This window comes from Temnothorax nylanderi, unplaced genomic scaffold, assembly GCF_030848795.1.
Source record: "Temnothorax nylanderi isolate EJ_2023f unplaced genomic scaffold, tnyl_v1.0 TNYL_tig0035_pilon, whole genome shotgun sequence".
Lineage (NCBI taxonomy): Eukaryota > Metazoa > Arthropoda > Insecta > Hymenoptera > Formicidae > Temnothorax > Temnothorax nylanderi.
In genome coordinates, this window is record NW_027249097.1 from 17,310 (window position 1) to 32,930 (window position 15,621).

At 42.4% G+C, this 15,621-nt stretch overlaps 1 protein-coding gene across 1 annotated transcript; it reads right to left on the bottom strand.

Moving 5' to 3' along the window:
• Nucleotides 1–11,631: 11,631 nt before the first annotated feature.
• Fd102c (forkhead domain 102C) lies at nucleotides 11,632–15,606 on the bottom strand. The gene has a single exon (XM_071703231.1). The coding sequence runs from the start codon at nucleotides 15,249–15,251 to the stop codon at nucleotides 13,986–13,988; it is 1,266 nt and encodes a 421-aa protein (XP_071559332.1). The 5' UTR covers nucleotides 15,252–15,606; the 3' UTR covers nucleotides 11,632–13,985.
• Nucleotides 15,607–15,621: the final 15 nt, after the last annotated feature.

Consider the following 15,621-nt stretch of genomic DNA (forward strand, 5'->3'; position numbering starts at 1 on the left):
AAACCACACATATTTAGTTGTAAAAGTTAAGAAGCCAGAATAGCGTCGAATATAATAAACGAGCAGTTTATTATATTTGAGAAGTGGAATTTAATTATTATCTGACTTTTCTCTAATATTGCACATTATATCTATGTAACAATTTATTATTTAATTAAAATGTACCTTAAATCAAACCAATTCTCTACCAGTCTACTTCCTCTTCGAAGATGACAGAGGAGTTCGCAGGAAATTATTCAGGTGAGTGCTCTATACCTGAGCGCGTCTACTCTACATTGCTCATCTCGTAACAGCGAGCCGCGCGGGATCTCTCGGCTCGCTCGGTGTCTCTCGGGGAGCGTAAAATGTTTTCGGTGCAAGGTAGCCGGACGGATGGTCGCGCGGATGGGTTTTCAGAAACGTCGTCGATGTTTGCCGCGGCCAAAGTGGTCTCGAGTGCGCGTCCATTAGCCGGGCACGCGGTTACGCTCGCGCGCGTGGAAAAGTACACGCCGGTAGGAGGAGAGCGTGTGCGCGGTTGCGTGTGTAAAGAAATACCGTCGAAGACACCTCGATCGCGCGGCTACCGGGAGCCGCACGGCAAACAACGGCCGAGGTAGAGGCGTACACAGAGGCCGCGGCCGTACATATTGTATAAGTAGCGTTCGCTGGTCCCTTTTGCTCGCTTTTCGAAACGTCTCGAGGAGAGAAGAGGACGGCACGCCGCGGCCGGCCGGGCCGCGACCGATCCCGCCGCGCCGGTTGGTTACAGCGTCGCGTCGCGTCACGTTGCGTCGCGCGCGTCACAAATTCTTTTTAATTACTTCCGAGAAAGCCACCGGGAACCCGTTTTCGAGGGTAGTCGCGAGAAGTTCAGTCTCGCAAAAATTGCGAGACTGAATTTTCAGAAATTAACACCTCTGATTGTGAGCAAAATATGATTATCCCTAGATTATGATTATCTCTAAGTATATCTATTTCAGATACTAACAGATAATTCAGACAATTGTATCCTATATCATTATATTAGCGAGTATTTTTCAGGTGAAGCTGCAAATTTAAAGTTTAAATATCGATTGAAATTTTTCCTTTAAAAATTCGAATCACCCGTATTTCTTGTCAAATCGTTTTACCATGTCATCATCTACCATCGTTCACCTTCGGAGGTCCATGCGCGATGGCTTGCCCGGGCACGTAAACGTCTTAATACACTGGGGTGTTTGCGGAAATTCGACATTCAGGCTGCACGCCCGAGGCTTGGAGACTCGCCCTCTCGAGACGGACCTTCCCGGAGAAAGAGAGAGAGAGGGGGGGGGAGGGGGAGACACTTTGAATCCGACGATGCTTTACGCACGGCCGAATGTCATTACGCGTACCACTGCGGCGGCGGCCACTCGACTCCGAATTTGTTTCCGATTTGTATTCGAGCCCGCCGCCGCAGGAGTGTTCTCCAGCCAGGCCGCAGCGTGTCGTCGAGGGCACGGACGCGACCGCATTCGATCACGCGCTCGGTTTCACCCTCAAGTACCCGTGCCCGAACGAAGTGCCCTTGAACGGCCCGCGAGTATATACTTCGCGGCGGCAGGCAATCGGGAAAATGTGGATTTATTTGAGAACATTATCGTTGTGCCTCGATGATATTCGGATATCGATAGCTCGTTTATGGTAAAAACAGAAATTGTTTGAAGACTTATTTAGGAAAAATTATCTGGCATAATGTTGAAAAAAAGTGTACCACTTGAAATAAGTGTGAAAAAATTGTGCGGTAAGCTAGATTGTAATACTGTTTGTAATTTATAATCTCTATTATTATTTAAAATATTTATTTTGATAGTCTACTCTTCTCTCTCGTCAAAAGATAAAAAAGGCTTAAGAGAACAAACCAAATGTTCAGAACATGAAGCAACTTCAATTTTTTCAAGGATTAACGTTTTCGAGGTTTTTTTTCCACCCATCAAGTCGATTTAAATCGCTGTAATCTCGATGGATCGAGCAAGTTCGCAAAATAAAATTGAAACGGCCTTATGGCAGAATTGTCATGTATTTTCAATTTGTGAAAATTTCAATGAATTCAGGTTTTCGGTTCGAGCCGGCCACTCGGCATGTAGGGACTGTTATCAAATATTTTCCGGTGACATTCGCATTATGAAACGCGGTGCGCGTTTTCGATAGGCGTTCCGCTATTTTCCGGCAAATGCCGTCCGTACACGAGCGGCAAACAAAGCCCACTCGCTGGCGAGCGAGAGAGAAGCGAACGCGAACGCGTTATTTATTTGCAGATGATCGGCGGCGAATCGCACCGCGTCCATCGGTCGGAGTCAATCAATGATCGCACGCGTGCAATTTGCAATATGCGTGCGCGCGTACTCGCGCGCGGATACGCTCACACGCGAGGCTGAAATTTTCATAGCGGCGCGTGCGGCTGCGACGGATGCGCGGAAAGTTTTACAAATTCGCGGGGGTGGGCTTTTGCTACGGCCATTATCGGCTCCACGCTAATGCACGCGACGTAACAGGATAATTCCCGAATTTCGAGTTGCCGCGATACATTGTGTACCTATACGGGGTGTCCGTAGATTCTTTGTCGACGTTCAATTTGTTACCAATTGGCGTTCTGAAATTAAAAGATCGACTAATCAAGCTTTAGTATATATAAGTCACGCGATGTTCTCTATTCTTTATTTCATTTCAGAGATGCAATTTCTTTTATAGGATTTTAATGTCGCGCTTAATTATATATCAAGATATTGAAATGCTGGAAATTGGCAGAGCGGCAAAATCTCATTCCTTAAGAGATAATCGACTTTGAAGTGCGTCGAAGTACGTATGACTAAAGGAAGATTTGCCTCATACACACCCTGTATGTTACACTCTGTGTGTTAGACTCACATCAATCACGTAATACATCGCGACCAGCCTCCGGTCCCGCGCAATATAGCGCTGATTTATTTATTCGTATTAGGGCTGTGATATGCCGCGATATTAAAAAATCAGGCCACTGCGCTAAGAAGTTTCGAATTTATCTAAAATTCGCGGAAAATTCGATGAGCGTTTTCGCAGAAACGATTTCGCGAAAACGGAGACTATAAAATTCGTTGGTATCGCGTTACATTTCTTAAACCGATGACTCAATCTTTCATATTCCTGTTATTTCCAGAATGTTTTTCTTCCTCGAACAAGTGTATAATTACAAGAATATGTGTGTTACGTTACGCAATGTGGAGCAGGCAACCGTGAAATAACTCACACCGCTGCACTACTGCGTGCGGTCGCGACGCCGCACGGTCGATTCTGCACAGGGAAAATTTAATGCGGCACCATTACCATAAAATTATGGTCTGCCGCGGCGTAATGATGGATTATGAAAATATCGGCGCGATAAATTTGCACGATACACGATGTTTACACACGCGGACGTTACTTTTCGTCCATCGGCCGGGCGTCCACCGCATCGATCGGTGTTTTCCACCGCGGAAAATCGCGTTCGAGTACGTCGACGCGTAAACTAACATAAATCTAACACAATATCCCACGCGCGCTGATAAGCGTAATATGCATTCAAACGTCTGAAAAGTTTCCTGAAAATTGACTCTCAAACTAAATATACCATTGATATAAAAACCGCTTGAAAGTAATGTAAGACCAAAGATTTATTATACTCCCGAAACTTAACTTTAAGGGGATGTTCTGGTTTGAAAGGTCGAAAAAGGTATTTTTGAGGAATTTTTTATAGGGAATTTTAAGAAGCTTATTTTAAGAATATATTTTTATTTTCTAAGAAACACAAAAACGCCCTTTTTTATGTTATATCCTGTTATGTTTTATATCCTGGTCACTAGGAGCTCGCAAAAAAAGCCGCATTAGGACGGTGTAACTGTAAATGATTCTAGCTGTTTTAGGTACGTGAATTGCAAAAACTAAAAATTTCCTTATTCAGGAGAAGTGTAGCTATCCAGCCTAGAATAGCTGGAATCACTTACACCGTCTATATGCGTTTTTTTTTTGTGAGCTCCTAATGAACTTTCATTCACTAACGATTTGCGGGTATATTAATGACTCTATATAAATAATCTTCACTTTCTAATTTCATCTTTCTTCAGTTTCTTATATCTGCATCTTTTGAGATATCGTAAATAAAAAGTATTGAAATGTGTAAAAGTACAAGGAGTGCAGTTTAGTGAAAGAAATGGTTGTGAGAGAAAAGTGTCGCGGATCTAATCATGACGGCGCGGCATAACTGGGTCGCTTTATACACCGTCGCGACACCGTTTTGAGGGGGGTTAATAAAGTGGTTTCGTAACAGTCGTCATCGTTAGGTCTCGCCTACGACGTGTTTTCGGATGCCATTGTGCCGGGCGTTTGACGGCGTATTTGCGTTTCGCGCGGCGAATAGAAATTTAAGAAGGGCCCACCGGCAGCTGCACGCGCCGCGGGGTCCGACTTCGTCGTTACGTTCCCTGGTTTGATTCTCTCGTCGGAAATCTCGATTGTCCGGAGGTGCTCGAGCATCAGCGAAACTCACTCTCGAGGAAAAATAATTGCGCCTAGCGAATTGCGAGTGTTGCGAGCGAACACGCGTGAGTTGCGCAAACGAGTGCATTCAATTAACAATATTGTGACTTAATATTTGGCCGCTGCGCTTGAGCGAACGCATCGCCGCGCATCAAGAATGGCTTCAGAGTTTTTTCCCAAAGGAGTCTTTACAGTTATACTTGTCAGGGATTAAGGAGGATTGAAATAACGATCGTATGTAAAAACCTTGCAGAAAAATAATAACAATTATAGTAATACAGGAGGAATTTGAGAATTCATTAAAGGATGATTTATTTATCTGTCTTCTTTTAAAGAAATGTAAAGCTCTCAGATTTATTTATTATATTTATTCATTATTTGAATATGTGTAAAATTTAACATATAATGACGGGTGCAATATATAATTAAACACGTAAAGTTTGAGATATAACGCGAAAACGTTGCAGCTAAAATTTTCATTTAAATTGTTGCTGATGCCAAACTAAAGAAACTTACAATATTTCCAGGTTTACTTTCACAAGTGCATATTAGAGAAACGGAAGTCCTCATGTATAGGTAAAATGGAACCTATCGGTCTTTTGGAGATCGGCCTAATTTCGATCTCTGAGCGGGAATCACGCATAAAATAACGTACAACGGCATGGGATCTATTTGTCGATCTTAATCGTCGAGGGCACGGAGATCCTATAAAAATACATCGGTAGGTCGACATCGCGCCACACCGCGACAATAGGTGTCGTAAATGGATTATTAGGCATTAGAATTGTCACACCTGAGTCGATCGAACGACGTGGGGAGAGAGAGAGAGAGAGAAAGAACGAGAGAAAGAGAGAGAGAGAGAGAGAGAGCTCATCCTTGCGAGAGAGCATCGGTCCCGCGGGACCTTCGTCATCGGACGGTTGAGGGCGATTCCCATTTGACGCGTCCCGTGGCCCCGGAGAACGCACTCGAGAGAAAGACCGTCCGGCTAATATTTTACCTGCGGTGCCACACACAAAAGTGTTGACCGAAGCTCCCGTCGTCGCGGAATCCCGACGTCGGAAGTCCCGTATACACGAGATATTTGCGCAATGATCGCACCTAGCCGCCTTCTCTCGAGTGCTACCACCGGCCTTCAGGAAAGTTACGAAAATGTGGCACGGCCGAGTATTCTTCATCGAGTGGTAATCCGCGCATAGATTCCTGCCCGTAGAATCCTCCTTGCCTTCTTCAGACCTTCTTTTGATACTCGCGGGTCTAAATAAACCTGGTACTATTGTTACCATTATCGTGTTGACGTGGGACTGCTTTAATAAACGTTATTATTACATTAGGAAAAAAAGAGATATTATTAAAATATAAGAATGTATATATTAGATGGTACTATACATATATCGTAAACAGTGCATATTGTTCTACACTGTTGAAGTGTCAAATTATATTCAATTTGAGTCATTTTTAAAACCATTCCTATAGGTCATTAATTTAACTAAACTAATGAAGTTAAAATAACTTGTTTTGTGTTAAAATAAATAAATAAATAAAATTTCGACACACATATCTAATAGTTAAAAATAACAAAACGTTATTTAACTCAAAGTATTGGTTTAAATGCTTTAATGTGTTTAATAGTGTATACTGTACAATATTAATATATATATCAAATATCATTATTTTTATGTAAAATGTGTTTGTAATTAGCTCAAAATTGCTTTGTTTTCTTTGCACATTTGTCACAATTTATTTGTAACGTTATGCGTTTGCGCGTTTCCGATATTCATTGCAAATAGTTACAATACGTTCGTTTCTTTGTCAAATAATTTCTCTTCCATTCCGGTTAACCATTCGCGCGCCGGCCTTTCGCGTCACAATTTCTATTATTAACATATCAGAGGAAAGTTGCGGAAGAGCGGACTTGCATTCAGCCAGTGTGAGTAATATTGTCAAGCATCCATATATATACGAGTCACGTTACATTCAAATGTTTCCTGTATATCATTATTTTTCATGTTTTTTTCTGTTAAACTATAATTTATAATAACTTTAAATAAAATCTTATTGTGTGATATATTTCTTGGTATATTAAATTCATAATTAGGTATTATGAAATAAAAACATATTATAAATAAATCAAGTTGTAAATTTAATTTAATTTATAATCTTTGATTGCAGTGTTTCCCATATCTCTTCCTCTTGATGTGTTCGCTTTGGTGCGAACGTCAAGCTTCGAGGAGCTGCCAGATCGAACTTCCGCCAATCGGCAGGAATCGAGACGTGTCTGCGAGAAGCAGATCCTAATACGCGCGCAGCCGCAAATCCATTTGGCGTGCAACAACCATGAGGGTTAACGAGATCACCGTTTGATTCTCCTCCACCATTCTGTCCCCCCATACTAGGCATTACCTACCTAGCATGGGTCGCGCCACCATGGAGGAGGCATGCATCCGGTGTACGTGTCGCTTCGTCTCGCTGTGACTTATGCGTAATGCATGTACACGCACACATACACGCCAAAACACACACACACACACACACACACACACACACACACATACACACACACGTTGCATGAGTGCATAACCCGATTATATATGCACGGCGTGTTGCAACGCAGTCGCAAACACACCGGCTCCGCGCCGTGTCCGATCCGGCAATCTGCTCTAAATACGTCCGGCACAATGCCCATCGTGATGCGGGATCACGCTGTAATGTCGTAAAGGCTCTAACTGAGAACGTATCGTATCGCGAACGAGATCTCGCGGTCGGGAATAGCTTCAGTGAGCGACGTGAAAATGGCACGAGGCTGGCAGATCGCTTCCTGTTTTGAATATTCGGGAAGCCTAGTATTTTTCATTCTCGTATGGCGTATGGCGTATAGCATCGCTACGTAAAAACATCTGCGATTTTTCAACATCACTCTTTCTCAGAGAAAGAAATTCGATTAGCTGCAGTAGAACATAGTAGCATATAGTATTACACGCGCGCGTAATCGGATTAATATATTGTAACTAATCATCGGTGTAATGTGTACATTATAATTTATTATTACAAATAACAGTCTCTCATCAAACAGTTTCATTTCAGTTATTCATACAATTTCAATAGTAAAGATTCTGTATTCATTCAATTTTAAATGTTGAGTTTATTTTTGTAAAGCAGGGAAAAGTTAAAATAATATTGTCAGAGTTGAAATTATAAATATGCATCTAAAATATTAAGAGTTTTCATCTTTTGTGCGTGCTGCATGGAATCCTTTCTGAGACTTCAGAAATATACTCAACGCGGTTGAGTTCGGTTGGTTCTAACGAGAAGATATTTTACTTCAAGACACACGATGTATCCCCTCGAAGTCAATCTCATTCCACCGGCGTTTTTCATCGGGATGCTTCGTCATCATTTGTTAAATAAAACTCTGAGCTCGGCTGCCCAGTTTGAAATAACAAACCAGAATGGAGTTTGCATAGATAGACTGCACGAGCGGCTAAACGTTTTCGTCTGTTTTCCTAACACCCTCGCCGCACCACGGGAAAGCTGATCGCGCGTCTACGAAGGCACGTCTAAACAAGTATCCGTGAACGTAAAGATTTGAACGCGAAAACTCGCTAGACCTACCGGCAAACACAAACACAGCTCTTACAATCTTACTCCATTCAACGGACGGTTTCATCTAAAAAAAAAAAAATGTAGAGTTAGAAAGGTTGTTTGAGTCTACATTAATAAAACAACCCTCAGATCTATTTCTATATATGTATAAACAACACTTCATAAATTAAAGTTTCTTCCAGATGTGAAAAATGTACAGCAGTTGCATAATGCAAGCATAATGATAGCATAAGAATAACTTTTTTATGTTATATTACGTCATACTATTCATCGTCAAATGTACTCAATTATTTGATGTATTCAATTTCAATTTGAAGATATTTTTCAATGATTATTTTTCTAGGACTCGAATCTATGTGAATAGATAGTGATATGTTGGTGTTCGTCGACAGGTAGCCACCTTAAATCGGGCACTGCTATGGTTCCGGTGTTTGTGTCGTTTACTTTGCTACAAGCAATATTTAACAAATTGCTTTCGTTCCCCTTTGTCGGGTTTCTCTCATCGTCGTCGTCGTCATTGGGCGCGTACCCCGCCGAGGATTTATAGTTGCTCGCTCAACGATTGCCTGGCGAGGCTTCATTTGATGAACCGAGAGACAATGGGACGCTACGAAATGCTCGTCGATAAATACACGCCGACAGGATTGCACAGCTAAATCCTGTACCCGACATTTCACTGTGGATTCGCGATATCAGATATAATACAATACCAATTTCGATACCCGTTAATGAAAATTTCGCGCGTCATTATAAATGTGAAAGCTACGTGGAATTAAAAATAAATGAAAGTATTATTTATGTATCTATCAACATTTTAATTTTTGAATATTGCTGATTTCATATTAAAAATGTACTATGTACAATCGATATCCATGTGTGTATAATTTTATTAATTTTTAAAAGCATTTTATGACTGTATTTAATTTTCTATAAATATGCAACACCGGAATTTTTATATTGACGTAACAATTCGTATACGATCTAATTTTATACAAAATGTTGTACTTTAGAAACGTCTGAAAGAAAAAAGAGGTTTTTGCTGTTTCAGTTTGTCTTTCAGATTTGGATCTTCAGATTTAAAGGCTTTAGGAATTCAAGCCTCAGATTTAATCTGGCAATAGATGTGTCCATTAGTGAATGGATGAACTATCTTTAAAAGTGTTTTTACACTTTATTATTACTACTTATTATCTGACATACCTGTTTCTTTTTTATATAATTGTAACTGAACAAAAATATACAAAATCTTTTTTGAAGATTTAGAATAATCCTATGTTATGAATAAACATTCCAATAGATCCTTTCACAACAGACCTGTCAGTCTGTCGCCAAATAATGATCCAATTAGTTCAGCAGAGAAATCCTCTGTCGTATTGAAGAAAAATGCACTTCATAGATGTTTCAAACTTGACGTTGCCTTTTTGTGAGAATAGAATTGTAGATTTGTATTTTTGTCGTTTATAAAATGCGTGCAATTTAATATTCTTAAGAGTTATATAATCGTAATTAACTTCTGCTTTATAAAGAGTACATCCTAAAAAAGCGTTAAAAAATAAAATATTCTTAAAAAATATCAGATTGAATAAAAGTTTCGTGATTCTTTTGTCACAAGAACTTTGTCATCACAACAATATTTTCCACCGATTATTATCGTTAACGGCTTTAGTATCGCTCTAAATATGTTCTACTTGTTTTAGATCAAGGTTATTCCTCATGTCATAAGTAAGTCATTTGATATCGCGTTACCGGCCGTTATCGTTCCCCAGATACTTTTGCGCGTTGCCAGCGATTGTTAGCTTCGGTATTAGTTAAACGCGCCGTCGCGTCGCCGTCGTCAGGAGGAACCATATTTGAAATATTGCTATTCGCCTGTCATCTTTGTATGCTAATGTTTTGCATAGCAGTCCTTATCCTCATGCACTCGAACGGGCAGCTGACAACAGTACATATCTATCCGCGGACAGGCCACGCGGCGCGATCGTCCGGCACAATCGCGAGTGGAAATGATTTTACAGAAAACACGAAAGGTTATCGGCAAATGTATATCGGCGCTTGTCAATCAACTTGACTCTCGATGCACAATATTCACCCCTCGCACGATTGTTTCGATCTTTATATTTGGCTGACAGCGATATTTTTTTGCAGCAACACAAAAGGCACTCGATAAAGGCGCAATTATTCGAGGAACATTCTATGTACTTTCCTCTTAAGCGTATGTTTCTAAATGGAAAGTCTGCGGCGATATCAATAGTAGATATCTGACTAAAATTGTGCAATTATTTGAAGAAAATCTTATATAACAGAACGCATTGCTGCGCATGCGCATTATGTGCATTAATGTCAATATCAGGAAAACTTCTGCCAGTGATCATTGATATTACTGATGATCAGTGATATTACACGCGTGTTATGCTTTATTATCTTTTTCCGAGCCTCTTAATTATCGTCACTCTGGTAAATTGATTTCCTTCCTGGTTAGTCGCGACGTGTTAATGGCGCGCGCAATCACGGTAATAGATGCGAGGAATGCACTCGTCTTTTCACGGGAATGAACATAATTCTTTTTTTTTCGCGAGCGGTCAGCCCGAGCATGCAACAAAGGTTCATCTCGTGGCTTGTGTACATTAACTAATGGCCAAGTCTGACTGTTTGTCATCACGACAAATAGATTTCTCAGGTACTCTCTACGCGTCGCCTAACGGCGCGCAGACACGCGCGGAATGTTTCTGTCAACTTGGATATCATTTTTTAAAACGGACGCACAAATACCGCAGATCACGCAGACGACTCGTCCGTATCGAAGTGATAATCATCGATCAAGCACTAGGAAAGGCCGACGGAAGGCCTTTCCGGGATGAAAAAAAAAACAGAAATGAAAAGATAAGTAAAATAAAAATAAAAATAAAAAATAAAAAACTGTGAATGCAAAAGTATATTTATAAAAAGACAAGTAGTCTCTAAGCGTCGCTTAACGGCGCGTAGATACGCAGAATGTTTCTGTCAACTTGGATATTATTTGTTAAAACGGACGCACAAATCCCGCAGATCACACAGACGATTTGTCTGTATCGAAATGATAATCGTTGATCAAGCTCGAGGAAAGACCAGCGGAAGGCCTTCCCGGGATGAAAAAAACAGAGATGGAAAGATAAGTATATAAAAATAAAGATATAAAATTAAAGAACTGTATAAATGCAAAAATATATTTATAAAAAGATGAGAATTATAAGTCATATAGAAAAAAAATCTTGGAAAATTGAGAGCCAGGAAATTCCAAGGAAGGAATTAGCTCGACGCTAGAGTGCTAAAACAACAAATCGAAACAATTACAAAAAAAACATGTTTACGGCCTTTCATTAATGCGAAAGCAATTAATTTGAGCTTGTGCGGCGAAGTAGACGAAGCCAATTTACTTATTTACACCGGTAATAACGCGCGGTGCTCCTTATCTCGATAAAAAGCGCACGTCATGCGATTATTATTTTCATTCTCTTTCAAAGGAGTCGGGTCAATTAGCAGAGAGAGACCGGGTAGATATTCGTGGGAACAGAAACTTTATTAAAGTTCAGTTGCATCGAGACAGTAACAGAGAGAGAGAGGCCGCCGGGTGGCGGGGCGTATGCTTACGAGGTAACTGTGAAAAAATGGTCTTGCGTTTCTCGTCGGTGCGCGACATCGGTAACGCGATCGTTAATTGTCGATCGCACATGGATCCGCGTATCTGAATTCTATACGCACAGGTACGTATACATCGATACATATACATATACATACAGGGGGAGAGTGGACCGGAGAGGGGAAGGGGTACTCGGGTTTGTACAGAATATATATATATATATATATATATCTTCGTTTCACCAACTTCGTCTCTACCAACGTGGATTATACAATGAGGATGCGCTATGTTAGACCCTAAAACGACTTTTATATTACACTATAAACAAGCGGAGATCGCAATCAGTCTGACGTAATGCCCCGCGTACATCAGTTTCTCGTGCTGCCTCATCCGGCAACCGGGCCGTATATTCTCGTATTTACAAAAAATCCTAAATTCGCCGGTAGAATCTCTCAGCGTTAACGTGAGCCGTTCATCGCGAAAAAATGGGACAAATTATATTTCGGGAGACGTCTTTCGGACGTTGAACAGATCCGTTTCTGATTTTTCCATTTACAAACTGATTTTCTACTGTAGTATATAAAGGTGCTGCAATAGATATATTATAAATAGATACTTTATATTAGATAAGCGTATTACCTTTAAGTATTATTTACGATACGGTTTGCGTGTCATTTTTAAGATAAACGAATCACGTTGGAACGATGATTCGCGATCGTACGATGATCGCTGATCCTCTCGTATGCTTTTATAGATTCCACCGTCGAACTCCAGTCTATACATAATTCTTTTCTTAGACATCTATCTATATAATACACGTATAAGTTCTCCGAGCATAGCCAGAGCTTGCTTCGTTCGAATTGCCGAACTCGAATTATTCTTCATGCTCGATTGAAAAGGTCGGTTGTCCGTCGACAAAAGAAGGTAGCCTCTATCACACGAGAATCTCCGTTTATCGATCAGGAGGAAAATGAGATATTTGAGCTTCGTATTTGAACGACCACAATTCGCAATTTAAAGCACGTCTGAAAAATTAAAACATTCCTGAGACACCTTCGCAAGACTTTCATGACCTTCTTGAACATTCATATTGTCTGGATATTTTGATTCAAGCGCCGGACGTGGGAGTCCAACATCAATTTTTCAGTCATTAATTTGAAATTTTGGTTATTATTTTGAAATTTGGCAAAGACACGATTCTCCCCTCACTTTTTACTCCGTTTCTTCTCGTTGAAGATCCGACAAAACGACAAATAAATCAGGACTTACGTCGTCGCGCAGAGCTTTCACTAATAACGTAAAACAATCAAGACGCACAGCACGAACAACACGCGAGAATGTGACCCCCGTGTGACGTTAATAGAAATATAATCGACAATGGATTGATCTGTTTTTTGCGTGATAATCCTTAACACACAACACCCAGTAATTTTCCGCCTTGTCCGTTTCGGAGGTCACCTTACGCGCATGATTTACGCGTGCCACATTCATACCTGGACAATATAAATCTCCAAAAGATAATAAATATCGTCTAACGAATATCTTTCAGACCTTTTTCCTTGTTTTAGTGTGTCTGAAAACATGGAGCGCTGAGAATGATACGGACCTAAACACGCGCGCGACTTCGATAATTAATATATATATAAATGGTATATAAATATAATTACATAAATATATACATACAACAACTTATATAATAATATAAAAATAATACAAAGTGTAACATACAGTTCTCCATTACAACTGTCTAAATGGCTTTTCTTCTACAATTCAATCATTATTGTTTAAGTCTCTATCATTCTCAGATCTTCGCGTACAGAGTATCTCACTTTTATAGCATTATTTTGCAATGAACTCTTATTTAATTTAAAGCTGAGGAAACCGACTCTTCATTTTCAATATTGCATATCTTTGAAACTAAGTTTCAGTTATAATTCTATTAAAGCTTAGTTAGAATTAACTTGAAAATATGACGTTATCACTTATCGCATTTTCCTCTGAGACTCATCTTGTTTCTCATTAAAAAAATCTCTCGATATTTGTTCATCCGATAGGTTTAATGAGATTTTTGTTAAAAGAAAATCGTCTCTGCCAAATAATTCTGTTTTTAGAAAACAACGCGATACGAGTGGGATATGTCGTGACAAATCAAAACATCCAAGAAGTTTTCGAAGCCACGGAGTAAAAAGAGAGAGAGAGAGAGATCGTAGACACACCCGACAGACATGAGCAGCTACCTGTCGCGCGAACCGACCGACTTCTTCCGAGCCCTTCATTAGACGCTGGACCCGCCGGCGGAGTTAGCCGGGATGTAGTAATTCCTGACATGCAGGTGATTGTGAAGGTGTACAGCCGATAGTTGCTGCTGTTGCTGTTGTTGCTGCTGCTGCTGCTGCTGTTGACCGCCGCTTTGTACACTTTGATGGTTCCAATGAGCGGCCGGAGACACGACCTTGGGCATATCCGGACTGACCGACGGCGGCGTGCTCGGCGACGGTAAGGCGTTCGCGTCGGCGACCACGTCGACATCGACATCCTCGTCGTCCTGATCGGCCTCCGGCAGATCGTGCAGCTCGTCCTCGCTGCAGCTGAACCTGCGCGACTTGGTCGGTCCTAGAACGTCCGCCTCGATCTGATGCTGCTGGTCGTCCGGCGCCAAGAGAGACGCCACGTCGAACTGTCGCTTCCTCGGCTGGAAGGACGATTGTCGAAGGGATTGGCTCTGGAAGGGATTCTGTTGCTGTTGCTGTTGCTGCTGCTGTTGTTGATGGTGATGATGCGGCGCCCATATCGCGGATATCGGTTGCGAGGCCACCGAAGGATTGAGCGCCGTCGGGGGCGGCGGGGTGGCGGGTAAGGGCGGCGGGCTAGGACTATCCGGTTCCTCGTCCACCGCCAAACCCATGTGTCGACGCACTTTTCGCTGGGCCTTGCGCCGACGAAAATCGCCGCGCCGGAAGTCCTCCAGGTTCGCCGGATGGATCGCCCAGTAGTGGCCCTTGCCGTTGGCGCTCCTGCCGGACTTGACGAAGCAGTCGTTCAGCGAGAGATTGTGTCGGATGGAATTGCGCCAGCCAGGCCCGCGGGAGCGGAAGTACGGGTAGTGCTCCAGGATGTGCTGATAAATGTCGGACAGCACGAGCTTCTTCTCCGGCGACGACAGTATCGCCATGGCGATCAGGCCGATGTAACTATGTTGAGGTTTAGGTTCCTCGGGTATCCGTTGGTGATGCGGATGTAACAGCGCCATGGATAGCGCCAGTCGGCCAGGATAGCCGGCCGCCGCGGCGGCCGCCGGGTACAGCGGCAGCGGCGCCGGGAATCCCGGGCCCATGCCCAGGTGAGCCGTCGGTGCCCCCGAGGGCGAATGAGCCACGCCGGGATGCTGCATCTGCTGCGCCAGCCGCAACCGTTCCGCCATCGCGTAATGGTACAGGTGCAGCCGATAATGTTCCAGACCCGGTAGAAACCCGGCCATCGGGTTACCCAGACCAACGGCCAGCGGCTCCTTTGCCGGCGGCGGACTCTCGTTGCTGCACATGACGATCAGCCGACTCAACACCGATCCTTGATCCTGGCCGACACCACCGATCGTTCTCTCCACGAAGGAGGAACGCTCGTCGCGATCGCGATCAGCGACGGTTTTTCGCGCTGGACTACGTGGTCATGGAATTGTCAGATTGGAGAACATCGGAGATAATTGAGACCCGAGCACTTTCCCGAGCACCGAACTCGCCACCCCGATACGCGCCGGACTCTCAATGTCGGAGTCGTAAATTATCGCTCTCCGGGGGTGGCGACGTCGCGCCGCCGACAATCGCGGCAGTCCCTGTTTTCCGACAGTTTTCACCCTGTTTGTCGCGATGCGCATCGAACAGCGGACTGTTCATGATTTACGATCCTCGGCCGAG

What these genes read in the sequence shown, in the direction of transcription:
- Fd102c (XM_071703231.1), bottom strand. Translation starts at nt 15,251, where the DNA reads ATGTGCAGCAACGAGAGTCCGCCGCCGGCAAAGGAGCCGCTGGCCGTT.